At 48.6% G+C, this 27,405-nt stretch overlaps 1 protein-coding gene across 1 annotated transcript in view; it reads right to left on the bottom strand.

Annotated features, from left to right (window-relative positions):
- Positions 1 to 27,405, bottom strand: part of LOC115206667 (homeobox protein cut-like 1) — a gene marked incomplete in the record, with an annotated part of 109,749 nt that overhangs the window by 10,045 nt on the left and 72,299 nt on the right. The window contains 8 exon segments of the mRNA XM_029773853.1: positions 5,759 to 5,817; positions 6,261 to 6,449; positions 6,805 to 6,909; positions 10,834 to 10,882; positions 19,691 to 19,757; positions 19,845 to 19,921; positions 20,998 to 21,121; positions 24,997 to 25,134. Coding sequence (XP_029629713.1) covers positions 5,759 to 5,817; positions 6,261 to 6,449; positions 6,805 to 6,909; positions 10,834 to 10,882; positions 19,691 to 19,757; positions 19,845 to 19,921; positions 20,998 to 21,121; positions 24,997 to 25,134 — 808 coding nt within the window.

The raw sequence follows: 27,405 nt of genomic DNA, 5'->3' as shown, positions 1-27,405 counted from the left end.
GAGAGTTGGCACATTAAAGCAAAATTTTACCCACGTAATCCAACGGTTTTGTTGTTTTCAGTAATCCATAGTAGACACAGACAGCGTTTTGAAATGCGATTTTGTGTGAATGAGTCTAGATATCTAGCTTCGAATGTCCTGATTAGTCCTGATGTTCCCAACTGCCCGTTTGAGTCAATTCCTACAACTCCCAAGATCCCCCTCTGTCTAACTAGGTAGAGTGGGCGGTGTGTGGGTTGAACTTGGTTTAAGACGTAGGTGGTCAAATGTGCTTCAAAACAGGAGAGATTATTTCACAGGCAACAATAACATTTTCCTTGAGTTTTGTCAGAGTTAAAGTGATGAAGAACAGCTAACAGCCATACTCTGGCCCTGAACATCCCGGTGCCTGGGCAGGGCCTGAACATCGCGGTGCCTGGGCGGGCCCTGAACGTCGCGGTGCCTGGGCGGGCCCTGAACGTCGCGGTGCCTGGGCGGGCCCTGAACGTCGCGGTGCCTGGGCGGGCCCTGAACGTCCCGGTGCCTGGGCGGGCCCTGAACGTCCCGGTGCCTGGGCGGGGCCTGAACGTCGCGGTGCCTGGGCGGGGCCTGAACGTCGCGGTGCCTGGGCGGGCCCTGAACGTCGCGGTGCCTGGGCGGGGCCCTGAACGTCGCGGTGCCTGGGCGGGCCCTGAACGTCGCGGTGCCTGGGCGGGGCCTGAACGTCGCGGTTGCCTGGGCGGGGCTCTGAACGTCCCGGTGCCTGGGCGGGGCCCTGAACGTCCCGGTGCCTGGGCGGGCCCTGAACGTCCCGGTGCCTGGGCGGGCCCTGAACGTCCCGGTGCCTGGGCGGGCCCTGAACGTCCCGGTGCCTGGGCGGGCCCTGAACGTCGCGGTGCCTGGGCGGGGCCTGAACGTCGCGGTGCCTGGGCGGGCCCTGAACGTCGCGGTGCCTGGGCGGGCCCTGAACGTCGCGGTGCCTGGGCGGGCCCTGAACGTCGCGGTGCCTGGGCGGGCCCTGAACGTCCCGGTGCCTGGGCGGGCCCTGAACGTCGCGGTGCCTGGGCGGGCCCTGAACGTCGCGGTGCCTGGGCGGGGCCTGAACGTCGCGGTGCCTGGGCGGGGCCTGAACGTCGCGGTGCCTGGGCGGGCCCTGAACGTCGCGGTGCCTGGGCGGGGCCTGAACGTCGCGGTGCCTGGGCGGGGCCTGAACGTCGCGGTGCCTGGGCGGGGCCTGAACGTCCCGGTGCCTGGGCGGGCCTGAACGTCGCGGTGCCTGTGCAGGGCCTCCTGAACGTCGCGGTGCCTGGGCAGGGCCTGACGTCGCGGTGCCTGGGCAGGGCCTGAACGTCCCGGTGCCTGGGCAGGGCCTGAACGTCGCGGTGCCTGGCGGGGCCTGAACGTCCCGGTGCCTGGGCGGGGCCCTGAACGTCCCGGTGCCTGGGCGGGGCCTGAACATCCCGGTGCCTGGGCGGGGCCTGAACATCGCGGTGCCTGGGCGGGGCCTGAACGTCGCGGTGCCTGGGCGGGGCCTGAACGTCCCGGTGCCTGGGCGGGGCCTGAACGTCCCGGTGCCTGGGCGGGGCCTGAACATCGCGGTGCCTGGGCGGGGCCTGAACATCGCGGTGCCTGCGCGGGGGCTGAACGTCGCGGTGCCTGGGCGGGGCCTGAACGTCGCGGTGCCTGGGCGGGGCCTGAACGTCCCGGTGCCTGGGCGGGGCCTGAACGTCCCGGTGCCTGGGCAGGGCCTGAACATCCCGGTGCCTGGGCGGGGCCTGAACGTCGCGGTGCCTGGGCGGGGCCTGAACGTCGCGGGTGCCTGGGCAGGGCCTGAACGTCGCGGTGCCTGGGCAGGGCCTGAACGTCCCGGTGCCTGGGCAGGGCCTGAACGTCCCGGTGCCTGGGCGGGGCCTGAACGTCGCGGTGCCTGGGCGGGGCCTGAACGTCCCGGTGCCTGGGCGGGGCCTGAACGTCCCGGTGCCTGGGCGGGGCCTGAACGTCGCGGTGCCTGGGCGGGGCCTGAACGTCGCGGTGCCTGGGCGGGGCCTGAACGTCGCGGTGCCTGGGCGGGGCCTGAACGTCGCGGTGCCTGGGCGGGGCCTGAACGTCCCGGTGCCTGGGCAGGGCCTGAACATCGCGGTGCCTGGGCGGGGCCTGAACGTCGCGGTGCCTGGGCAGGGCCTGAACGTCCCGGTGCCTGGGCAGGGCCCTACCCATTGGTCACAGAAGATAATTTAAATTACACACCCACTATGTGTTGAACAGAGCGAGAGGAGGAGTCAGCATGATGCTGTCTGGGAAGGAGGAGTCAGCTAGCACATGATGCTGTCTGGGAAGGAGGAGTCAGCTAGCACATGATGCTGTCTGGGAAGGAGGAGTCAGCTAGCACATGATGCTGTCTGGGAAGGAGGAGTCAGCATGCTGCTGTCTGGGAAGGAGGAGTCAGCATGCTGCAGTCTGGGCAGGACGAGGAGTCAGCATGATGCTGTCTGGGAAGGAGGAGGAGTCAGCATGCTGCAGTCTGGGCAGGAGGAGGAGTCAGCATGCTGCTGTCTGGGCAGGAGGAGGAGTCAGCATGCTGCAGTCTGGGAAGGAGGAGTCAGCATGCTGCAGTCTGGGAAGGAGGAGTCAGCATGCTGCTGTCTGGGAAGGAGGAGTCAGCATGCTGCTGTCTGGGAAGGAGGAGTCAGCATGCTGCTGTCTGGGAAGGAGGAGTCAGCATGCTGCTGTCTGGGAAGGAGGAGTCAGCATGCTGCAGTCTGGGAAGGAGGAGTCAGCATGCTGCAGTCTGGGAAGGAGGAGTCAGCATGCTGCAGTCTGGGCAGGAGGAGTCAGCATGCTGCAGTCTGGGCAGGAGGAGGAGTCAGCATGATGCAGTCTGGGAAGGAGGAGTCAGCATGATGCAGTCTGGGAAGGAGGAGTCAGCATGATGCAGTCTGGGAAGGAGGAGTCAGCATGATGCAGTCTGGGAAGGAGGAGTCAGCATGATGCTGTCTGGGAAGGAGGAGTCAGCATGATGCTGTCTGGGAAGGAGGAGTCAGCATGATGCAGTTTGGGAAGGAGGAGTCAGCTAGAACATGATGCTGTCTGGGAAGGAGGAGTCAGCATGATGCAGTCTGGGAAGGAGGAGTCAGCATGATGCAGTCTGGGAAGGAGGAGTCAGCATGCTGCTGTCTGGGAAGGAGGAGTCAGCTAGAACATGATGCTGTCTGGGAAGGAGGAGTCAGCATGATGCTGTCTGGGAAGGAGGAGTCAGCATGATGCAGTCTGGGAAGGAGGAGTCAGCATGATGCTGTCTGGGAAGGAGGAGTCAGCTAGAACATGATGCTGTCTGGGAATCACTGGCCTAGAAGTGAAAGTCTAGCATGGTGACGTTATATGCAACTATTGGACAGACGGGGTGTTTCTATAGGAACGATAAAACCGTACGTTGGACGGGGTGTTTCTATAGGAACGATAAAACCGTACGTTGGACGGGGTGTTTCTATAGGAACGATAAAACCGTACGTTGGACGGGGTGTTTTTATAGGAACGATAAAACCGTACGTTGGACGGGGTGTTTCTATAGGAACGATGAAACCGTACGTTGGACGGGGTGTTTCTATAGGAACGATGAAACCGTACGTTGGACGGGGTGTTTCTATAGGAACGATGAAACCGTACGTTGGACGGGGTGTTTCTATAGGAACGATGAAACCGTACGTTGGACGGGGTGTTTGGTGGATGGTGGATTGACTACAAATACAACTGGTTACAACAGAAATGTGTCTACAGTCAATAAGTATTCAGCCCCTTTGTTATGACAGGCTTCAATAAGTTCAGGAGGAATAGTGTTGAACATGATTTTCTAATGACTACCTCACCTCTGTACCCAACACATACAGTACAATTATCTGGAAGGTCTCTGAGTCAAGCAGTGAATTTCAAAAACATATTCAACCACAAAGACCAGGGAGGTTTTCCAATGCCTCGCAAAGAATGGCACCTATTGGTAGATGGGTAAAAATAAAAAGCCAACGCTGAATATCCCTTTGAGCATGGTGAAGTTATTAATTACACTTTGGATGGTGTATCAACACACGCTGTCACTTCAAAGATACAGGCATCCTTCCTAACTCAGTTACCGGAGAGGAAGGAAACCGCGCAGGGATTTCAACATGAAGCCAATGGTGACAACGATGGTAGGCCTGATCACCAACAACGACGAGACAGCCTATAGGGAGGAGGTCAGACACCTGGCAGTGTGCTGCTAGTTCAACAACCTCTCCCTCAACGTGAGCAAGACAAAAGAGCTGATCGTGGACTATAGGAAAAGGAGGGCCGAATGGTCCTCCATTAACATCGATGGGGTTGTAGTGGAGCAGGTTGAGAGTTTCAAGTTCCTTGGTGTCCACATCACCAACAAACTATTATGGTCCAAACACACCAAGACAGTCGTGAAGAGGGTCAATGACTGATAGGATGAAACTGAGGATGGCTCAACAACATTGTCGTTTTCCCACAATAGTAACCTAATTAACACAGTGAAAAAAAGGAAGCCGGTACAGAATAAAAATATTACAAAACATGCATCATGTTTGCAATAAGGCACTAAAGTACAACTGCAAAAAAAGTGACAAATCAATTTGCTTTTTGTCCTGAATACAAAGTGTTATATTTGGGGTAAATGCAATACAACATATTACTGAGTATCACTCTCCATATTTTCTAGGATAGTGGTGTCTGCATCACGTTATGGGTATGCTTGTAATCGTTAAGGACTGGGGAGTTTTTCAGGATAAAAAAATAAACAGAATGGAGAATGGACAGGCAACATCCTAGAGGAAAACCTGATTCAGTCTGCTTTCCACCAGACACTGGGAGATTAATTCACCTTTCAGCAGGACAATAACCTAAAACACAAGGCCAAATCTACACTAGAGATGCTTAGCAAGAAGACAGTGAATGTTCCTGAGTGGCCGGGTTACAGTTTAGACGTAAATCTACTTGAAAATCTACGGCAAGACCTGAAAATGTTTTCACTTTGTCATTACGGAATATTGTGTCTAGATGGAAGAGAAAAAATATCTAATCCATTTAGAATTCAAGCTGTTACAACAAAATATGGAATAAGTCAAGGGGTATGAATACTTTCTGAAGGCACTGTATTTAATTTTTTATTTATTTAACTTTGATTTCACTAGGCATGTCAGTTAAGACCAAATGTATTATTTCCAATGACGGCCTACCCCGGCCAAATCCTAACCCGGACGACGCTGGGCCAATAATGCGCCGCCCTACGGGACTCCCAATCACGACCGGTTGTGATACAGCCTGGATTCGAACCAGGTTGTCTGTAGTGACGCCTCTAGCGCTGAGAGGCAGTGTGTCGGACCGCTGTGCCACTCAGAAGTCATGAGAGGGGTATACTACAAAGCATGTTCAATGAGTTAGCCAGCTACTGAAACTTTGATAAGCAACCAGAAAGTACTATTGATTACTATTGATACTATAAAGCTAAACTGAGATGTGTTTTTGGTTGTTGAGTCCATTTCATCGTGTTTTGTAGTATACCCTTTTAGTTGATTATCTTTACAAATAACGGATCCATTAAAAACACACACATGCAGAAACACGTTAATAAACACACAGTATTGAGTTATAGATCAGAGGCCAAGAGGACATACTTCCCTTCAAAACATTGTTAGAGAACCGCAGAAACACTAACTAAATGAGGTCATTTTTTGCCAGTATTTGGAGCAAGAACACTGTATTCAGGGTACAACACACACACACTCACCTCAGCTCTTTCTTCACCTCCTCATAGTCAGCCTGTTCCTGCAGCTTTTCCTCCAGTTGCTATAAATAAGAGAGAGGGGGAGAGAGGAGAGGAGTGGAGAGGATGAGAGCAGAGGATATGGGTGGAGCGAGAGAGGGAGGAGAGGAGAGAGAGGATGAGGGTGGAGAGGGGATGAGAGCAGAGAGAGGGAGGGGAGGAGAGGGGATGAGAGCAGAGAGAGGGAGGGGAGGAGAGGGGATGAGAGCAGAGGGAGGGAGGGGAGGAGAGGGGATGAGAGCAGAGAGAGGGAGGAGAGGAGAGGGGATGAGAGCAGAGGGAGGGAGGGGAGGAGAGGGGATGAGAGCAGAGAGAGGGAGGAGATAACATGAATGACAATCAACTTTTACATACACGTGTGAGGATGTGAGCAGGTGTGTGTGTGTGTGTGTGTGTGTGTGTGTGTGTGTGTGTGTGTGTGTGTGTGTGTGTGAGAGAGAGAGGTGTGAGTGTCTATATAGTCTACCTTGAGGGTGGCAGTCTTGGTGCTGAGCTGTATTTGCAGCTGTGTGATCTGCGTGCTGGAGCTCTCTCTGAGTTTAGACAGGCTGGCCTGCAGTCTCTGAACGTCTTCCACCAGCTGAACCGTCTCCCTGTCCTTGGCCCCCAGTTCTGCCTCCAGACTGGAGCGGGACACCGCCTCCACCGTCTGATCCTATAGGTCAACACAGACATCAATACAGCAATCTACCAATCACAACAGTCTGCTCATAGGTCAATACATACATCAATACATTAATCAACCAACTAATCAATACAGCAATCTATTAAATCACAACAGTCTGCTCCTATAAGTTAATGTATAAATAAATCAATCAACAACAAAAAATTGATCAACCAATCAATCAGCCAACCAATTCTGTGAGGTATAGTATCCTAATGCATCTGTTACTCGGACTAGAGACACAAGGGGAGAAAATCAATCAGCCAACCAATCCATCACTATAGCCTGCTTTAGGTCAATCAATCAATCAATCAATCAATCAACCAATCACTATAGGACAGCGTACCATGTCTGGGGTGGTCTGGATCTGGGTGGTCAGCTGCAGGGATTGGTTAGAAGAGGTCAGCTGCTCCCTCAGAGTGTCCGCCTCCCTCTGTGCTGCCTCCGCCCTCTAAGAGACAAAGTGAGAGAGACACAAAGACAGAGAGACAAAGTGAGAGAGACAGAGAGACAAAGTGAGAGACACAGAGACGGAGAGACAAAGTGAGAGAGACACAGAGACAGAGACACAGAGAGAGAGACAAAGTGAGAGAGACACAGAGACAGAGAGACAAAGTGAGAGAGACACAGACAGATAGACAAAGTGAGAGACACAGAGAGACAAAGTGAGAGAGACACAGAGACAAAGTGAGAGAGACACAGAGACAGAGAGACAGAGGGGCAGAGCGACAGAGGGGCAGAGCGACAGAGAGGCAGAGCGACAGAGAGGCAGAGCGACAGAGAGGGAGAGCGACAGAGAGGGAGACAGAGGCAGAGAGAGAGACAGAGAGAGAGACAGAGAGAGAGACAGAGAGAGAGTTGAGCTGTCTGTCTTAACACAGCCGATGTTGTACTGGACTGAGACCAGAGCGACCGTACTGAGACAGACTGCAGAGTACTGCCTCTAACTGGCAGAACTACAAGCTGAAGTGACTGAAATCTCCATGGAGAAACACCATGTTTATTCTTTACCCGTTTTGATGTTTCCTGTCAACACAGGACATATCAAATGTGTGTGTGTAAGAGAACTGAAAGGCATGATGTCATCCTCTGAGGTATGACTGGAAACAGAATAACATGGTGTGTGCCATGCGGGTGCTGTTGAGATGTGAAAGCTGAGCTCAAGGCTAACATTAGCATTATGTGGCTAGCTATCCCTCCCCAAACATCCCCAGGTCATCTCAATAATGAATGTTGACATCCCCACAGTCCCCCTAAATATGTATTATCATGATCAGAGTTGGGCGTTTACGCTACAGGGGTCTCGGAGCCGAGGGGGTAGAGGGGGTGTTGGATTCATATTTCTAACTCGTAATTCTAACCCAGCGGGGCTAGTAACAACCCAGGGGGGGCTAGTATTAACCAAACGGGGCAGGTATTAACCCAGGGGGTCTAGTATAAACCCAGGGGGGGGGGCTAGTAACAACCCAGCGGGGCTAGTAACAACCCAGGGGGAGCTAGTAACAACCCAGGGGGAGCTAGTAACAACCCAGGGGGGCTAGTATTAACCAAACTGGGCTAGTATTAACCCAGGGGGGGCTAGTAACAACCCAGGGGGGGGCTAGTAACAACCCAGGGGGGGGCTAGTAACAACCCAGGGGGGGGGCTAGTAACAACCCAGGGGGGGGGGCTAGTAACAACCCAGGGGGGGGGCTAGTAACAACCCAGGGGGGGCTAGTATTAACCCAGGGGGGGCTAGTATTAACCCAGGGGGGCTAGTATTAACCCAGGGGGGGCTAGTATTAACCCAGGGGGGGCTAGTATTAACCCAGGGGGGGCTAGTATTAACCCGGGGGACCTGGTAATAACCCAGGGGACCTGGTAATAAGCCATGGGACCTGGTAATAACCCAGGGGCTAGTAATAACCCAGCGGGGCTGGTATTAACCCAGCGGGGCTGGTATTAACCCAGCGGGGCTGGTATTAACCCAGCGGGGCTGGTAATAACCCAGCGGGGCTAGTAATAACCCAGCGGGGCTAGTAATAACCCAGCGGGGCTAGTAATAACCCAGCGGGCAAGTAATAACCCAGCAGGCAAGTAATAACCCAGCGGGGCTAGTATCAACTCAGGGGCTAGTATCAACTCAGGGGCTAGTATCAACTCAGGGGCTAGTATCAACTCAGGGGCTAGTATCAACTCAGGGGCTAGTATCAACTCAGGGGCTAGTATCAACTCAGGGGCTAGTATCAACTCAGGGGCTAGTATCAACTCAGGGGCTAGTATCAACTCAGGGGCTAGTATCAACTCAGGGGCTAGTATCAACTCAGGGGCTAGTATCAACTCAGGGGCTAGTATCAACTCAGGGGCTAGTATCAACTCAGGGGCTAGTATCAACTCAGGGGCTAGTATCAACTCAGGGGCTAGTATCAACTCAGGGGCTAGTATCAACTCAGGGGCTAGTATCAACTCAGGGGCTAGTATCAACTCAGGGGCTAGTATTAAATCAACTCAGGGGCTAGTATTAAATCAACTCAGGGGCTAGTATTAAATCAACTCAGGGGCTAGTATTAAATCAACTCAGGGGCTAGTATTAAATCAACTCAGGGGCTAGTATTAAATCAACTCAGGGGCTAGTATTAAATCAACTCAGGGGCTAGTATTAAATCAACTCAGGGGCTAGTATTAAATCAACTCAGGGGCTAGTATCAAATCAACTCAGGGGCTAGTATCAACTCAGGGGCTAGTATCAACTCAGGGGCTAGTATCAACTCAGGGGCTAGTATCAACTCAGGGGCTAGTATCAACTCAGGGGCTAGTATCAACTCAGGGGCTAGTATCAACTCAGGGGCTAGTATCAACTCAGGGGCTAGTATTAACCGAACACACAGAAATATATCATAGTTACATTTAAGCAATAAGGCCAGAGGGGGTGTGGTATATGGCTAATATACCACGGCTAAGGGTTGTTCTTATGCGCAACGTGGAGTGCCTGGATACAGCCCTTAGCCGTGGTTTATTGGCCACATACACTACATGACCAAAAGTATGTGGACACCGGCTCGTTGAACATCTCATTACAAAATCATGGACATTAATATGGAGTTGGTCCCCCCCTTTGCTGCTATAACAGCCTCCACTCTTCTGGGAAGACTTTCCACTAGATGCTGGAACATTGCTGCGGGAACTTGCTTCCATTCAGACACAAGAGCATTAGTGAGGTCGGGCATTGATGTTGGGTGATTAGGCCTGGCTGGCAGTCGGCTTTCCAATTCATCCCAAAGGTGTTTGATGGGGTTGAGGTCAGGGCTCTGTGCAGTCCAGTCATGTTCTTCCACACCAATCTCGACAAACCATTTTTGTCATGCTGAAAGAGGAAAAGGCCTTCCCCAAACTGTTGCAACAAAGTTGGAAGCACAGAATCATCTAGAATGTCATTGTATGCTGTAGTGTTAAGATTTCCCTTTACTGGAACTAAGGGGCTTAGACCGAACCATGAAAACCAGCCCCAGACCATTATTCCTCCTCCACCAAACTTTACAGTTGGCACTATGCATTCAGGCAGGTAGAGTTCTCCTGGCATTTGCCTAACTCAGATTTGTCCATTAGACTGTCAGATGGTGAAGCGTGATTCATCACTCCAGAGAACGCGCTTCCACTGCTCCAGTGTCCAATGGCGGCGAGTTTTACACCACTCCAGCCGACGCTTGACATTAAACATGGTGATCTTAGACTTGTGTGCATCTGCTCGGCCATGGAAACCCATTTTCATGAAGCTCCCGACAAACAGTTATTGTGCTGACGTTGCTTCCAGAGGCAGTTTGGAACTCGGTAGTGAGTGTTGCAACCGAGGACAGAACATTTTTATGCGCTACGCGGTTCAGCACTCGGCGGTCCCGTTCTGTGAGCTTGTGTGGCCTACCACTTCACAGCTGAGCCGTTGTTGCTCCAAGACGTTTCCACTTCACAATAACAGCACTTACAGTTGACTGTGGCAGCTCTAGCAGGGCAGAAATTTGACAAACTGACTTGTTGGAAAGGTGGCATCCTATGACAGTGTCACGTTGAAAGTCACTGAGCTCTTCGGTGAGGCCATTCTACTGCCAATGTTTCCCTATGGAGATTGCATGGCTGTGTGCTCAGTAACGGGTGTGCCTGAAATAGCCGAATACAGTCATTTGAATTGGTGTCCGCATACTTTTGTATATATAGTGTACCACAAATTCCCGAGGTGCCTTATTGCTATCATAAACTGGTTACCAACATAATTAGAAGAGTCAAAATAAATGCTTTGTCACACCCGTGGTATACGGTCTGATATACCACAGCTGTCAGCCAATCAGCATTCACGGGTCGAACCACCCAGTTTATAATATCAAATAATGGGGTGGAGACTAACCTGATTGGCTCTCTCTAGATCGGTCATCACCATTTCAATCTCATCGGCCCTGAGGAGGAAGAACAAATAATGGAGGATGAGGAGGAAGAAGAGTTACTAAGGGGGCACACAGGACAACACACACACACACACACACACACACACACACACACGCACACGCGCACACACGCATCCATCTAACACACACACGCGCACACACGTGCACGCGCGCACACACACACACACGCGCACACACGCGCGCGCACACACACACACACACGTGTGCACGCGCACACACACACACACACGTGCACGCGCACACACACACGCGCACACACACACGCGCACACACACGCGCGCACACACACACGCGCACACACACGCGCGCACACACACACGCGCACACACACACACACACACACAAAGCCTGAAAAGTATGATGTTGCATTTATTCAACTGTCATAACTCTCCTGTGATGATCTGAAGGATCAGGTTACAGTGGGTCCTCTCTACAGCGTGCTCTCTCTCTCTCTCGTAGAGGGGGAGAGCAAGAAGTCGGCTGTTTTATGATGGTCATAAAATACGCTGCCCCTATACTCTGTAGTGTTCGAGATTGGAATGTAAACTGTGGAATACAGAGAGACCCTTGGACAATCAAAAGTTTGAATAATTAAACAATATTTCTATTTTTGAGAATGTGGGAGTGGTCCGTGGACACTTAAAGAACAATCATGACGAGTGTGTTTCATTTGGTGATCTCATGAAAGACAGGAAACGCACATAACTCTCTCTCTCTCTTAAAGTGTACATGTTCCAGCTGTCAGGTTTACATCTAGATGAATGAGTAAATACGAAACTATTTGTGAGAAGATGTAATGTTCTAAACGAGATACTTGTTTTAACTAGTCGGTGGCCACGCCCCTGTGAGACCAGACATAACATCAGGTGTCATAGAACCGCACCTTTTTCCAGAGTATAAAACCCACTTCCTACAAAATGTACATTAAGTCAGAACGCCGGGATGGAGTCCCCATGTTGGAATGGCTACAAATCTATAGGCCACGGAGAACAAACAGCTGTAATTTTGGCTACACGGCTGGAAATTATTAAAAAACTCTGAGACTATCGCTCACCACAGAATAAGAGCAAATCCCAGACGTATAATTACTAGTCCGTAGCTGGAAATTACTTAAGTCTAGGACGAGAATACCAACGACCGCGGAAGCGTCTATTCTACGCAACGACCAACTGTAGGCCTAACATATCCATTACAACAAACACTATCCAGAGCCGCGGAGAAAGCTACAAGCATGAAGGACATTGTGACTTCTTGAGTCTTAATGTTCACTAATCCGATATTGTAGTGAACTGCAGCTAACCCGGGTCGCTGCGTGTAAACACTGTACACATCACGCCAATATAGTTAACCCACTTGGTGGGAATTGCGGCTCTAGCGAAGATCACTACAATTCCCCCCTCCGAACAGGAAGGCACATCCCCCATACTTCGACTACTCAGTCCCTTCACACGTCCGGGCTGTACGTTCTGATGGCCTCACAGTCTCCATCCCACTGCAGACACCAATGCAACACACGGCAGGACAGGGAAGGAAACCCCCGGGGTCGCTGCCGTGGAAATGAACCTAAGCATCCCGACAATAGGTCCAAAGTGTGTGAATTGTCACGTGGCTCATATAGCGGGGAACCAGTATGACCCTGTTCCTATAGCCTCCGGTTGTAGTGGTGACGCTCCGTCTCTCACCCGATAGGTCAGAGTTCAACATGGATGCATATCAATAGTACAAAGTGTATTCCTATTTCCTAACCTTTGGTATAAAAGGTGCCTGACATTTAAAAAGAGCAGCGCTGTGTATACTAAATGAACAGCGTATAAATTCCTTAAATTACACTAAAACCCTAACATCTGATTCTAGGTGATTCTGTGTAATGTGTTTACCTTAATTTGTAATTGTGTGTCTGTAGGCAAGGTGCAATATGCAGAAATCGTTCGCCATTTCCTGATTGCTAAAATTCTTAATAGTTCACCTAATTTCAGATCTATGTGCAAAAACAAGCAATGTCCAGTGTAGAGAATCATCGTACCATCTAAACCGCTGTGAAAATATATTCTCAATAACCCCTAAAAATATTGTATTTTCAGCTTTCTGAAGCTGTTGTACAAAACCCGAAAGTAAAAGACGCAAAAACGAAACTTAAGAACAGGAAGCATAGAAATAGCGCACCTCTTTAGAGTTTCAATGAGAATTATAGATCTATAACTCACATCTCTATGTGAATTTTGGTCAGGTTGGACCAAAAAGGTACATATTTCAGCTTTAATAAGCATTATAATGAGAGCACACACACAGTTTAAGGTTAATGTGCTGATAAAACCACACAGGCGGAGCTGCAAAGTGTGAGTACGTTTGTGATATCGGGTTGGGCGGTATTCAGATGTTCATACCATCATACCATTAAAACGTCATACCCAAATCTAACTGCCTGTAGCTCAGGACCTGAAGCAAGGATATGCAGATTGTTGGTACCATTTGAAAGGAAACACTTTGACGTTTGTGGAAATGTGAAATTAATGTACGAGAAAACAACTTTTATAAATCTGGTAAAAGATAATACAAAGCAAAAAAACATGCGTTTTCTATTTATTTTTTGTGTTCCATCATCTTTGTAATGGAACAGAAAGGCCATTATATGACTTAGGACTCTAGGCGCAATTTAGATGTTGGCCACTAGATGGCAGCACTGTATGTGCAAAGTTTTAGACTGATCCAATGAACCATTGTATTACTGTTCAAAATGTTGTATTGAGTCAGCCCAAATGTGCCGAATTGGTCAATTGACATAAGCCCAGTCATTGCGCAACAATTCTAAATGCAATCACATGTGAATAACATTTTTGCTGGCCACATTGAAAGTGGTGGGCGATGCACTGAAAGCCTGCCTACCGCTGCCTATGCACTTGAATGGCGATTGGGAGGCGTTGCTTCAATTACTGAGGGAGGGAGCTGCAGCAGCAACGAGCTGAGGGAGGGAGCTGCAGCAGCAACGAGCTGAGGGAGGGAGCTGCAGCAGCAACGAGCTGAGGGAGGGAGCTGCAGCAGCAACGAGCTGAGGGAGGGAGCTGCAGCAGCAACGAGCTGAGGGAGGGAGCTGCAGCAGCAACGAGCTGAGGGAGGGAGCTGCAGCAGCAACGAGCTGAGGGAGGGAGCTGCAGCAGCAACGAGCTGAGGGAGGGAGCTGCAGCAGCAACGAGCTGAGGGAGGGAGCTGCAGCAGCAACGAGCTGAGAGAGATGCAGCAGCAACGAGCTGAGAGAGATGCAGCAGCAACGAGCTGAGAGAGATGCAGCAGCAACGAGCTAAGAGAGATGCAGCAGCAACGAGCTGAGAGCTGCAGCAGCAACGAGCTGAGAGCTGCAGCAGCAACGAGCTGAGAGAGATGCAGCAGCAACAAGCTGAGGTGATATTAATCTCTAACTAGGCTCTGTCTGCATGCTGTGGCGTGTGATAAGATGCATGACGATTAACAAAAATACACACGCCATTTTAGTTCCACTAAATTCTCCACATTAACCTCTATGCACACTCACTGGACTCTGCCTGCCCCCCCCCCCCCCCCCCCCACACACACACTGCTACTAATCTGTTTATCATCTATGCTGATTGCATAGTCACTTTACCCATACCTACAGTGGGGGGAAAAAGTATTTGATCCCCTGCTGATTTTGTACGTTTGCACACTGATAAAGAAAGGATCAGTCTCTAATTTTAATGGTAGGTTCATTTGAACAGTGAGAGACAGAATAACAACAAAAATATCCAGAAAAACGCATGTCAAAAATGTTAGAAATTGATTTGCATTTTAATGAGGGAAATAAGTATTTGACCCCCTCTCAATCAGAAAGATTTCTGGCTCCCAGGTGTCTTTTATACAGGTAACGAGCTGAGATTAGGAGCACACTCTTAAAGGGAGTGCTCCTAATCTCAGTTTGATACCTGTATAAAAGACACCTGTCCACAGAAGCAATCAATCAATCAGATTCCAAACTCTCCACCATGGCCAAGACCAAAGAGATCTCCAAGGAAGTCAGGGACAAGATTGTAGACCTACACAAGGCTGGAATGGGCTATAAGACCATCGCCAAGCAGCTTGGTGAGAAGGTGACAACAGTTGGTGCGATTATTCGCAAATGGAAGAAACACAAAAGAACTGTCAATCTCCCTCGGCCTGGGGCTCCATGCAAGATCTCACCTCGTGGAGTTGCAATGATCATGAGAACGGTGAGGAATCAGCCCAGAACTACACGGGACGATCTTGTCAATGATCTCAAGGCAGCTGGGACCATAGTCACCAAGAAAACAATTGGTAACACACTACGCCGTGAAGGACTGAAATCCTGCAGAGCCCGCAAGGTCCCCCTGCTCAAGAATACATATACATGCAGGGGAAATCACTGAAACATAACTATGTAATTTAAATAATATCAATAATACGCAATGAAAGCAATTGTGCTGATTATAGACACTTAATAGCGTGTTTTTAAGTTTCAAAAGATAGCGACCCCCCCACCCTTTGCCTCACAATGGTTTGATCCACTGTCTGAAAGGCACTCAATGAACGTAACTGACGTGAGGTTAATCCAGTCAATCGCGCACACACACTAGCTGAATATGCAGAGCTAGCGCGCAAATATTAACTATTAAGCTAGCTAGTACCTATTCCATTTATGTGGCGTCGTCAAAGATGGAATCTTTGCTATCGTCAATTTATTCCAAGATCAGCATGCAGATGATGTAAGTTAATGCTTCGAAGTCCCTGTGATAAGGTTAGCGATAAACTGAAGTCCAAACTGAACAGAACTACACTCTGTTCTCCCATTGTCTTAAATATATTTAATGGTCTCGGTACAAAAGCTAAATTGTCGCAAGGGAACTTTTATTTATTTGATTTCACCTTTATTTAACCCGGGTAGCAAATATTATAGCAAACACCACTGAAACGGAATTGGTGCTCGCTAGCTTTGCAAATTCAGCTATTGTTGGAAGCCAGCCAATATGAAACAAACTATTAATATTACAAAAGGTTGCAGCATATGTTGTGTAAATGGTGAACTCATACAGCTGTCAACTCTTGTCATTTTAATCCGTTTCACATTTGCTAGCTACCTTTTAGATCGAAGCTCAAATAGAATGATAAAAGATAAGATGATAGAAGCCAATCTCCTACTATAAATAACCTACACACTGTGTGTGTAGCCAGCCAGCCAGCCAGGTAGAAAATGGCAGAAAAATAAAAGACGGACATCAGTGTATTTTTCAGTACACCAAAACGCAAAGTAAGAACCCTAGTAGCCTAATATCTCAAAGACTAGTTGATAAAATGTTCATAAGAAAGAAATGAAATTCTAATGGAAATGTTTCACAATGATGTCATTAGGCAGAGCAGGCAACAGATGGCACACAGACAGCAGAGTTGGGGACAGATATGCAGGGACAGACTGGCAGAGACAGGGAGTCTCAGGTAAGTTTGTTGAGTCTTTGTTTGGCAACATTATGAAAGGTTCTTTTACTTGTAAAATAGGAACAAAATTGGAAAATGCCATGGATACCCCCACTCTCAACTTAAACTGGTGACTGAACTAAGATTTGTTAAAGGCAATGGTATTGCTGTTGTGATTAGTTGTGTAGTTTTGGGTACCGGTAGTTAGGAGTACGGCAAACACCTTATTTCTTTGGTTCCTCAATATACATTTACCATATTATAATGTAGGCTATGTGTTACAGCACTACTTTTGGTGTCCACCTCAGGAATTGCTCTTGAGAAAATGTCATGTAATTGTCCCCTCCAAAGTTGATATCAGATTTTCGCCCCTGTATACATGCCCGTCTGAAGTTTGCCAATGAACATCTGAATGATTCAGAGGACAACTGGTGAAAGTGTTGTGGTCAGATGAGACCAAAATAGAGCTCTTTGGCATCAACTCAACTCGCCGTGTTTGGAGGAGGAGGAATGCTGCCTATGACCCCAAGAACACCATCCCCACCATCAAACACGGAGATGTAAACATTATGCTTTGGGGGTGTTTTTCTGCTAAGGGGACAGGACAACTTCACAGCATCAAAGGGACGATGGACGGGGCCACGCACCGTCAAATCTTGGGTGAGAACCTCCTTCCCAGGGCATTGAAAATGGGTCGTGGATGGGTATTCGAGCATGACAATGGCCCAAAACACACGGCCAAGGCAACAAAGGAGTGGCTCAAGAAGAAGCACATTAAGGTCCTGGAGGGGCCTAGCCAGTCTCCAGACCTTAATCCCATAGAAAATCTGTGGAGGGAGCTGAAGGTTCGAGTTGCCAAACGTCAGCCTCGAAACCTTAATGACTTGGAGAAGATCTGCAAAGAGGAGTGGGACAAAATCCCTCCTGAGATGTGTGCAAACCTGGTGGCCAACTACAAGAAACGTCTGACCTCTGTGATTGCCAACAAGGGTTTTGCCACCAAGTACTAAGTCATGTTTTGCAGAGGGGTCAAATACTTATTACCCTCATTAAAATACAAATCATTTAATAACATTTTTGACATGCGTTTTTTTGGATTTCTTTGTTGTTATTCTGTCTCTCACTGTTCAAATAAACCTACCATTAAAATTATAGACTGATCATTTCTTTTGTCAGTGGGCAAACGTACAAAATCAGCAGGGGATCAAATACTTTTTTCCCCCACTGTACATGTACAGGACTAGTCAAAAGTTTGAACACACCTACTCATTCAAGGGTTTTTCTTAATTTTTCAATATTTTCTACATTGTAGAATAATAGTGAAGACATCAAAACTATGAAATAACACATATGGAATCATGTAGTAACCAAAAAAAGTGTTAAAGAAATCAAAATATATTTTAGATTCTTCAAAGTAGCCACCCTTTGCCTTGATGACAGCTTTGTACACTCTTGGCATTCTCTCAACCAGCTTCATGACGTAGTCATCTGGAATGCATTTCAGTTAACAGGTGTGCCTTGTTAAAAGTTAATTTGTGGGATTTCTTTCCTTCTTAATGAGTTTGAGCCAATCAGTTGTGTTGTGACAAGGTAAGAGGGGCTCTCATGAGGACCGCCACAGGAAAGGAAGACCCAGAGTTACCTCTGCTGCAGAGGATACATTCAAGTTACAAGCCACAGAAATTGCAGCCAAAATACATTTGTGTAAGTCCGTGTTCCGCCTGTGTGTCCGAGTTCCGCGTGTGTGTGTCCGAGTTCAGTGTGTGTGCGTCCGAGGTCCGCGTGTGTGTGTGTGTGTCCGAGTTCAGTGTGTGTATGTGTGTGTCCAAGATCCCCGTGTGTGTGTGTGTCCGAGTTCAGTGTCTGTGTGTGTCCGAGTTCCGCGTGTGTGTCTGTGTCCGAGTTCAGTGTGTGTGTGTGTGTGTGTGTGTCCAAGTTTCGCGTGTGTGTCTGTGTCCGAGTTCAGTGTGTGTGCGTCCGAGTTCCGCGTGTGTGTCTGTGTCCGAGTTCAGTGTGTGTGCGTCCGAGTTTCGCGTGTGTGTGTGTGTGTCTCGAGTTCAGTGTGTGTCTGAGTCCAGTGTGCGTCTGAGCCTGATAGGGAGACATTTTTTTGTGGCCGTGTATATTTGGTAAATCTAGTTGAATATGTTGTATGATATGGCGTTTTCACCATTGGATCACCAGGACCTGTAAATAAATGCACACGTCAACCTGCCTTCTGCTAGTTTCATGTCGTTATGACTGAAACAAGGTGCCTATTTTACCATTACATCATCAAAATGGGCTGTAGACAAAATCATCAAAATGGCTGTCTGGTAGCCTCAATACAAAGACTTGTTGTTGAACAAGTCCCTGCAGGCATAGATTTATTATTTTACCTGACTTGAGACGTGAAAAAAACTTGTGACTCGACTCAGTCTACTTGGGATGCTTTATAACCACCCTTTATAACCACCCTTTATAACCCCCCCTTTATACCCTCCCCTATGACCTCCTTTATAACCACCCCTTTATACCCTCCCTTATAACCACCCCCTTTATACCCTCCCTTATAACCCCCTTTATAACCCCCCCTTTATAACCCCCCCTTTATAACGGCCCCTTTATAACTACTCCCCAATGTCCCTCACTAGAGTTTTTTTTCCGGTTAAATTAAGCAGTAAGGCCTGAGGGGGTGTGGTACATGACCAATATACCGCGGTTATTAAGGGCTGTTCTGGACACTCCTCAGCCGTGATATATTGGCCATATATCACAAACACCCCCGAGGAGCCTTACTGCTATAATAAACTGGTTACCAACGTCATTACAGCAGTAAAAATACATGTTTTGTCACACCCGTGGTATACCCTCTGCTATACCACGGCTGTCAGCCAATCAACATTCAGGGTTTGAACCACCCCAGTTTATAAAATGCTATATAATCTCTCAGTATTTACAGTGTATTGCTAAAGCCTGGATTTAGAGGCTGTCATTGAGCAGCAGGAGAAGGTCCAACTCTGGGCTTTCCTCTGGAGATTCATAATCACCTGATTACATCAGAGGGAGAAACGTAGTGACTGGAAATAATTACATCAGCAAGTGATGGGATGGAGAAGATGTTCACACACACACACGAGGAGCACCATGAGACCCCACTCTGCCTAAGGATTACAGTGAAGGACACACACACACACACACACACACACACACACACACACACACACACACACACACACACACACACACACACACACACACACACACACACACACACACACACACACACACACACACACACACACACACACACACACACACACACACACACACACACACACACACACACACACACACCCACACCCACGATGAGCTGAAACTCACTTTGCTGTGCAGTCCTCGTCATACTTGGTCTTCAGATCAAAGAGCTCTGCCTGAGTTGTTTCAAGAGCTGAAAAACAGCCAGGAAACAGCAGCTTTAGTCAGGTCAACAGTGTGTGAATGATACAGGACAGGTACTGAGTTTACTGGTAAATACCTGTCTGTAGGGACTGGGCCTTGTGCTCAGCCTCAACCAGCTTAGAGGACATGGACTCCTGGCTCTCCTGGAGCTTTCTGGAAACAGAGAGAGATGGAGGGATGGGGAGAGACAGAGAGAGAGAGAGAGAGTCATCAACCACGACTCATTCAAAGCAATTGAGAGTAAGACATTGGGTCATTGAGATAATCCTACTTCAGCCACCAACCCCCTTTCTGTTCAATTCTGTAACACCAACTATGGCAACTGTAACATTTCCCTATTTTATCACCATTTCTCATCCTGTATTATCCTTAAAAACAACAAACCACTTGTCATTAAAAAGCTGTATTTGGCAGTACTGTCTGGTCACCATGGTTCCCTGGCCGTTCTACACCAATAGATCATTCAAAGAGGAGACAGAGAAGAGAACATTTTTCTTTTTTAGCTAATAAAGTTGGGGCTTTTAAGGCGTTGCTGGGAAAATGCCACAGAGTGTAAGATATTAATAACCAAAGACAGACAGACTCTCTCATACTTGTTGGAGGTGCCATCCATATACTGCCCCTCTGAGACACAGGAAGTGAGTGCTCAGCATAGAGGAAGAGACCCTAGCCTCCATAATAGTTACATTGACGAACAGGAAATACAGCTGGACAGGAAATACAGCTGGACACGTGTTCTTCACTGAATGGCTGCTGTGTAGGCCTCGTTGTTCAACTCCCCTCACCTCTCCTCTCTATATTCCTAGTAGATACTGTAACTCTCCTCTCCTCTCTATATTCTAGTAGATACTGTAACTCTCCTCTCCTCTCTATATTCCTACTAGATACTGTAACTCTCCTCTCCTCTCTATATTCCTACTAGATACTGTAACTCTCCTCTCCTCTCTATATTCCTAGTAGATACTGTAACTCTCCTCTCTATATTCCTACTAGATACTGTAACTCTCCTCTCCTCTCTATATTCCTACTAGATACTGTAACTCTCCTCTCCTCTCTATATTCCTACTAGATACTGTAACTCTCCTCTCCTCTCTATATTCCTACTAGATACTGTAACTCTCCTCTCCTCTCTATATTCCTACTAGATACTGTAACTCTCCTCTCTATATTCCTAGTAGATACTGTAACTCTCCTCTCCTCTCTATATTCTAGTAGATACTGTAACTCACCTCTCCTTCTCTGCATAGTCATTGTGGAGCTGGACTTGTTTCTCCTGGACCAGGTTCTCAGCCTGGTTCTTCAGGGACTGCTCATATTCCCGGATCTTCTCCTTCAGCGCTTTAATAGTCACCTCTAGACCAGGAGAGAGAGGGGGGTGAATACAGGAAAGAGGGAGAGATGATTTTTCTAGTTATGAAGTCCTTTAATAAAAGGAATATTACAAACACGATTCACCCCAGCTTGAAACGAAAAGGGGAATCAGGTGCTCATCCCCCCACCACAAAAAACATTCTTTACTGCAGGACACTTCCACAGGTGATCATCCCCCCACCCCAAAAAAACATTCTTTACTGCAGGACACTTCCACAGGTGATCATCCCCGCAGGACACTTCCACAGGTGACCATCCCCGCAGGACACTTCCACAGGTGACCATCCCCCGAAAATAAAGAACAGGGAGCTCTGTTTCTGCAGAGAGCATCCCGACAGTTACTGACGGAACATCAGGTTCACCTTCATCAGAGCAGCCGTTCACGCAGAAACAGAAGCCCGTTAACGTCTCGTCAAATATCGGACGCTTTCTGCAGAAACCGAGTGCTCCTTTACACTACACTTCCTCTCTACAGTCTCTGCCTCCTGCACAAACCCTCCCCATCATAACCAAGCTTCCTCGTCTGGAAACACACAGAGCAGACCTAACTTCTCCCGTTTCCTCTTAAGAGTACATTAGTGACTGCATTCAGAGTAGATTCAACTTGATACCCCATACCCTCCCTGTGGGCTGTTTGTCTGTCTGCCCATCTGTCTGTCAGTCTGTCCGGCCGGCTGCCTCTCCGGCCGCCTGTCCCTGTGTGTGTGTGTGTGTGTGTGTGTGTGTGTGTGTGTGTGTGTGTGTGTGTGTGTGTGTAACCCAACACTATTGTAGTCCTTAAGATGGTCTGTGAGCCAAGAGCTGTGTGTATTAGGGATATGGATCTGTGAGCTTTCACCAACAGCCTGGAGGTGTGTATATTAGGGATATGGGTCTGTGAGCTTTCACCAACAGCATGGAGCTGTGTGTATTAGGGATATGGGTCTGTGAGCTTTCACCAACAGCATGGAGGTGTGTGTATTAGGGATATGGGTCTGTGAGCTTCCACCAACAGCATGGAGGTGTGTGTATTAGGGATATGGGTCTGTGAGCTTTCACCAACAGCATGGAGCTGTGTGTATATTAGGGATATGGGTCTGTGAGCCAAGAGCTGTGTATATTAGGGATATGGATCTGTGAGCTTTCACCAACAGCCTGGAGGTGTGTATATTAGGGATATGGATCTGTGAGCTTTCACCAACAGCCTGGAGGTGTGTATATTAGGGATATGGATCTGTGAGCTTTCACCAACAGCCTGGAGGTGTGCGTGCGTGTGTTCGTGCGTGTGTGTGCGTGTGTTCGTGCGTGTGTGTGCGTGTGTGTGCGCGTGTGTGCGTTCGTGCGAGGGTGCGTGTGTTCGTGCGTACGTGTGTGTGCGCGTGTGAGTGTATCTGGCGAGGATGACCTGAATACTCCAGCTGAACTCCAGATTAAAACAGAGAAAATAACATAACCAGAAAGTGTCTATTTAATATGTAGATGTCTGAGGACAGAGAGGTCTTTAAGAGTCTATTTAATATGTAGATGTCTGAGGTTCAGAGAGATGTCTTTAAGAGTCTATTTAATATGTAGATGTCTGAGGTTCAGAGAGATGTCTTTAAGAGTCTATTTAATATGTAGATGTCTGAGGTTCAGAGAGATGTCTTTAAGAGAGAGTCTATTTAATACGTAGATGTCTGAGGTTCAGAGAGATGTCTTTAAGAGAGAGTCTATTTAATATGTAGATGTCTGAGGACAGAGGGATGTCTTTAAGAGTCTATTTAATATGTAGATGTCTGAGGTTCAGAGAGATGTCTTTAAGAGAGAGTCTATTTAATACGTAGATGTCTGAGGTTCAGAGAGATGTCTTTAAGAGAGAGTCTATTTAATATGTAGATGTCTGAGGACAGAGGGATGTCTTTAAGAGTCTATTTAATATGTAGATGTCTGAGGTTCAGAGAGATGTCTTTAAGAGTCTATTTAATATGTAGATGTCTGAGGATAGAGAGATGTCTTTAAGAAAGTCTATTTAATATGTAGATGTCTGAGGATAGAGAGATGTCTTTAAGAAAGTGAGACAAAGACAGAGCACTGCTGATCGTTGCCTTTGAGAGCTCTTAGCACTGTGCACAAGTGAGTGAGTGAGTGAGTGAGTGAGTGAGTGAGTGAGTGTGATTGGAACTACATTCTCCCAGCTCTGACACATAATCAATAGAGTTCTCTCAGAGACCTCTTACCCTGTCCTTGCTTAACACAACCTTAAACATTTAGGTTGCTGGGATCAATGTCCCCTGTGTGTGTGTGTGTGTGTGTGTGTGTGTGGGGGGGGGGTTACACTGCATGTTTTGGGGTTGAAATATCCCCTTTCCATTCAGGGTGAGGGAGTAGAAGAATTAATTGCAGAACAGGAAGTTGCCACTATTGAGCTGTTCCAAATCGCTCCCGCTGAGCTGTTCCAAATCCCTCCCGCTGAGCTGTTCCAAATCCCTCCCGCTGAGCTGTTCCAAATCGCTCCCGCTGAGCTGTTCCAAAATCGCTCCCGCTGAGCTGTTCCAAAATCGCTCCCGCTGAGCTGTTCCAAATCGCTCCCGCTGAGCTGTTCCAAATCGCTCCCGCTGAGCTGTTCCAAATCCCTCCCGCTGAGCTGTTCCAAATCGCTCCCGCTGAGCTGTTCCAAATCGCTCCCGCTGAGCTGTTCCAAATCGCTCCCGCTGAGCTGTTCCAAATCGCTCCCGCTGAGCTGTTCCAAATCGCTCCCGCTGAGCTGTTCCAAATCCCTCCCGCTGAGCTGTTCCAAATCCCTCCCGCTGAGCTGTTCCAAATCCCTCCCGCTGAGCTGTTCCAAATCCCTCCCGCTGAGCTGTTCCAAATCGCTCCCGCTGAGCTGTTCCAACTCCCTCCCGCTGAGCTGTTCCAATTCCCTCCCGCTGAGCTGTTCCAATTCCCTCCCGCTGAGCTGTTCCAATCGCTCCCGCTGAGCTGTTCCAATTCCCTCCCGCTGAGCTGTTCCAACTCGCTCCCGCTGAGCTGTTCCAAATCCCTCCCGCTGAGCTGTTCCAAATCGCTCCCGCTGAGCTGTTCCAACTCGCTCCCGCTGAGCTGTTCCAACTCGCTCCCGCTGAGCTGTTCCAACTCGCTCCCGCTGAGCTGTTCCAATTCCCTCCCGCTGAGCTGTTCCAATTCCCTCCCGCTGAGCTGTTCCAAATCGCTCCCGCTGAGCTGTTCCAACTCGCTCCCGCTGAGCTGTTCCAATTCCCTCCCGCTGAGCTGTTCCAATTCCCTCCCGCTGAGCTGTTCCAACTCGCTCCCGCTGAGCTGTTCCAACTCGCTCCCGCTGAGCTGTTCCAACTCGCTCCCGCTGAGCTGTTCCAACTCGCTCCCGCTGAGCTGTTCCAACTCGCTCCCGCTGAGCTGTTCAAAAACACTCTCCTCCTCATTGTTCCTCTCTCCACTACTCCTCTAGTCATTCCCCTCTCCCCCCCTCTACACATCCCTCTCTCCTTCCCTCCTTCCCATTCATCTCTCTCTCCCCTCTACACATCCCTCTCCTTCCCATTCCTCTCTCTCTCCCTCCCCTCTAGACATCCCTCTCTACCCTCCTTCCCGTTCATCTCTCTCTCCCTCTAGACATCCCTCTCTCCTCCTTCCCATTCCTCTCTCTCTCCCTCTAGACATCCCTCTCTCCTCCTTCCCATTCCTCTCTCTCTCCCCTCTAGACATCCCTTCCTTCCTCCCTCCCTCCCTCCCTCCCTCGAGCTGGATCCTTCAGTGTGTCCAGAGTATATATAGAGAATATTCCATCAACACTACATGTCTGACACACCGCTTTCCCTGACCAGATAAACCCTTTTCTCCCTCCATTTTACGTGTGTGTGTGTGTGTGTGTGTGTGTGTCTCACCCTGGTTCTTGACCTCTGTAAACTCTTTGTTGTAGTCCTCCAGAGTCTCTCGGAGTTTGAGGTTCTCTGTCTCGATGTCGTGCATCCGCTGGAGCTTCAGCTGTAACTGCTGACCCAACTCCAGCGCAGGGGCGGGGTCTGACAAAACAGACACACTACGTTACACAAACAGAGAGAGACAGAGGGAGCTAGCTAGCGTGGGGAGGCTAGCTGAGGAGAGACTAATTGGTCCTGTTGAGGAGAAACAGCAGAGATTAGATTAGATAGAGTCTCATCCTGGAATATACAAGGTCTGAGGTCATCTGCTTTTGGACTAAAGAGCAGGAACCCAGACTTCACCAAAGAAATCAGAAATACAGACATTGTCAAAAAATATGGTATAGAGGAAACGGACACAGTAGCTGTCCACTAGGTTACAGAGAGCTGGTAGTCCCATCCACCACACTACCAGTTGTGAAACAGGGAAGAGACTCAGGGGGGTATGCTAATTTTATTACATTTGGTTAGAAATCAATTAGAAAATAATTTGAACAGAGAAAGATGTCCTTGTGTGCTACCTAAACTCAGAAAAAAGAAACGTCCTCTCACTGACAACTGTGTTCATTTTCAGCAAACTTAACATGTGTAAATATTTGTATGAACATAACAAGATTCAACAACTGAGACATAAACTGAACAAGTTCCACAGACATGTGACTGACAGAAATGGAATAATGTGTCTCTGAACAAAGGGGGGGCAAAATCAAAAGTAACAGTCAGTATCTGGTGTGGCCACCAGCTGCATTAAGTACTGCAGTGCACATGGACTGCACCAGATTTGCCAGTTCTTGCTGTGAGATGTTACACCAAGGCACCTGCAAGTTCCCAGACATTTCTGCGGGGAATGGCCCTAGCCCTCACCCTCCGATCCAACAGGTCCCAGACGTGCTCAAATGGGATTGAGATCTAGGCTCTTCGCTGGCCATGGCAGAACAGTGACATTCCTGTCTTGCAGGAAATCATGCACAGAACGAGCAGTATGGCTGGTGGCATTGTCATGCTGGAGGGTCATGTCAGGATGAGCCTGCAGGAAGGGCACCACATGAGGGAGGAGGATGTCTTCCCTGTAACACACAGCGTTGAGATTGCCTGCAATGACAACAAGCTTAGTCCGATGATGCTGTGACACACCACCCCAGACCATGACGGACCCTCCACCTCCAAATCGATCCCGCTCCAGAGTACAGGTCTCGGTGCAACGATCATTCCTTCGACGATAAACGCGAATCCGACCATCACCCCTGGTGAGACAAAACCATGACTCGTCAGTGAAGAGCACTTTTTGCCAGTCCTGTCTGGTCCAGCGACGGTGGGTTTGTGCCCATAGGCGACGTTGTTGCCGGTGATGTCTGGTGAGGACCTGCCTTACAACAGGCCTACAAACCCTCAGTCCAGCCTCTCTCAGCCTATTGCGGACAGTCTGAGCACTGATGGAGGGATTGTGCGTTCCTGGTGTAACTCGGGCAGTTGTTGTTGCCATCCTGTACCTGTCCCGCAGGTGTGATGTTCAGATGTACCGGTCCTGTGCAGGTGTTGTTACACGTGGTCTGCCACTGTGAGGACGATCAGCTGTCCGTCCTGTCTCCCTGTAGCGCTGTCTTAGGCGTCTCACAGTACGGACATTGCAATTTATTACCCTGGCCACATCTGCAGTCCTCATGCCTCCTTGCAGCATGCCTAAGGCATGTTCACGCAGATGAGCAGGGACCCTGGGAATCTTTCTTGTGGTGTTTTTCAGAGTCAGAAGAAAGGCCTCTTTAGTGTCCTAAGTTTTCATAACTGTGAATTAATTACCTACCGTCTGTAAGCTGTTAGTGTCTTAATGACCGTTCCACAGGTGCATGTTCATTAATTGTTTATGGTTCATTGAACTAGCATGGGAAAGTGTTTTTTTAAACCCTTTACATTGAAGATCTGTGAAGTTATTTGTATTTTTACGAATTATCTTTAAAAGACAGGGTCCTGAAAAGGGGACGTTTCTTTTTTTGCTGAGTTTATATCCCCCCACTAGAATGCATACTTTAACGAAGACAGCTTCTCCATCCTGAAGGAGGAAATCAATCATCTCCAGGCCCAGGGACATGTACTAGTCTGTGGTGACTTAAATGCCAGAACTGGACAAGAACCTGACACCCTCAGCACACAGGGGGACAAACACCTACCTGGAGGTGACAGCATTCCCTCCCCAATATGCCCCCGTAGACACAACTATAACAAAAACAGGTGACAACTCCTGCATCTATGTCACACGCTGGGTCTGTACATAGTCAATGGTAGGATTCGAAGGGACTAATAAAGTAGGTACACTTACAGCTCATCTCTTGGCAGTAGTACTGTAGACTACTTTAATCACTGACCTCAAACCAGAGT

The sequence above is a fragment of the Salmo trutta genome, chromosome 13 (genome assembly GCF_901001165.1).
Source record: "Salmo trutta chromosome 13, fSalTru1.1, whole genome shotgun sequence".
Taxonomy (NCBI): domain Eukaryota; kingdom Metazoa; phylum Chordata; class Actinopteri; order Salmoniformes; family Salmonidae; genus Salmo; species Salmo trutta.
This window is presented reverse-complemented; position numbering and strand designations above follow the sequence as displayed.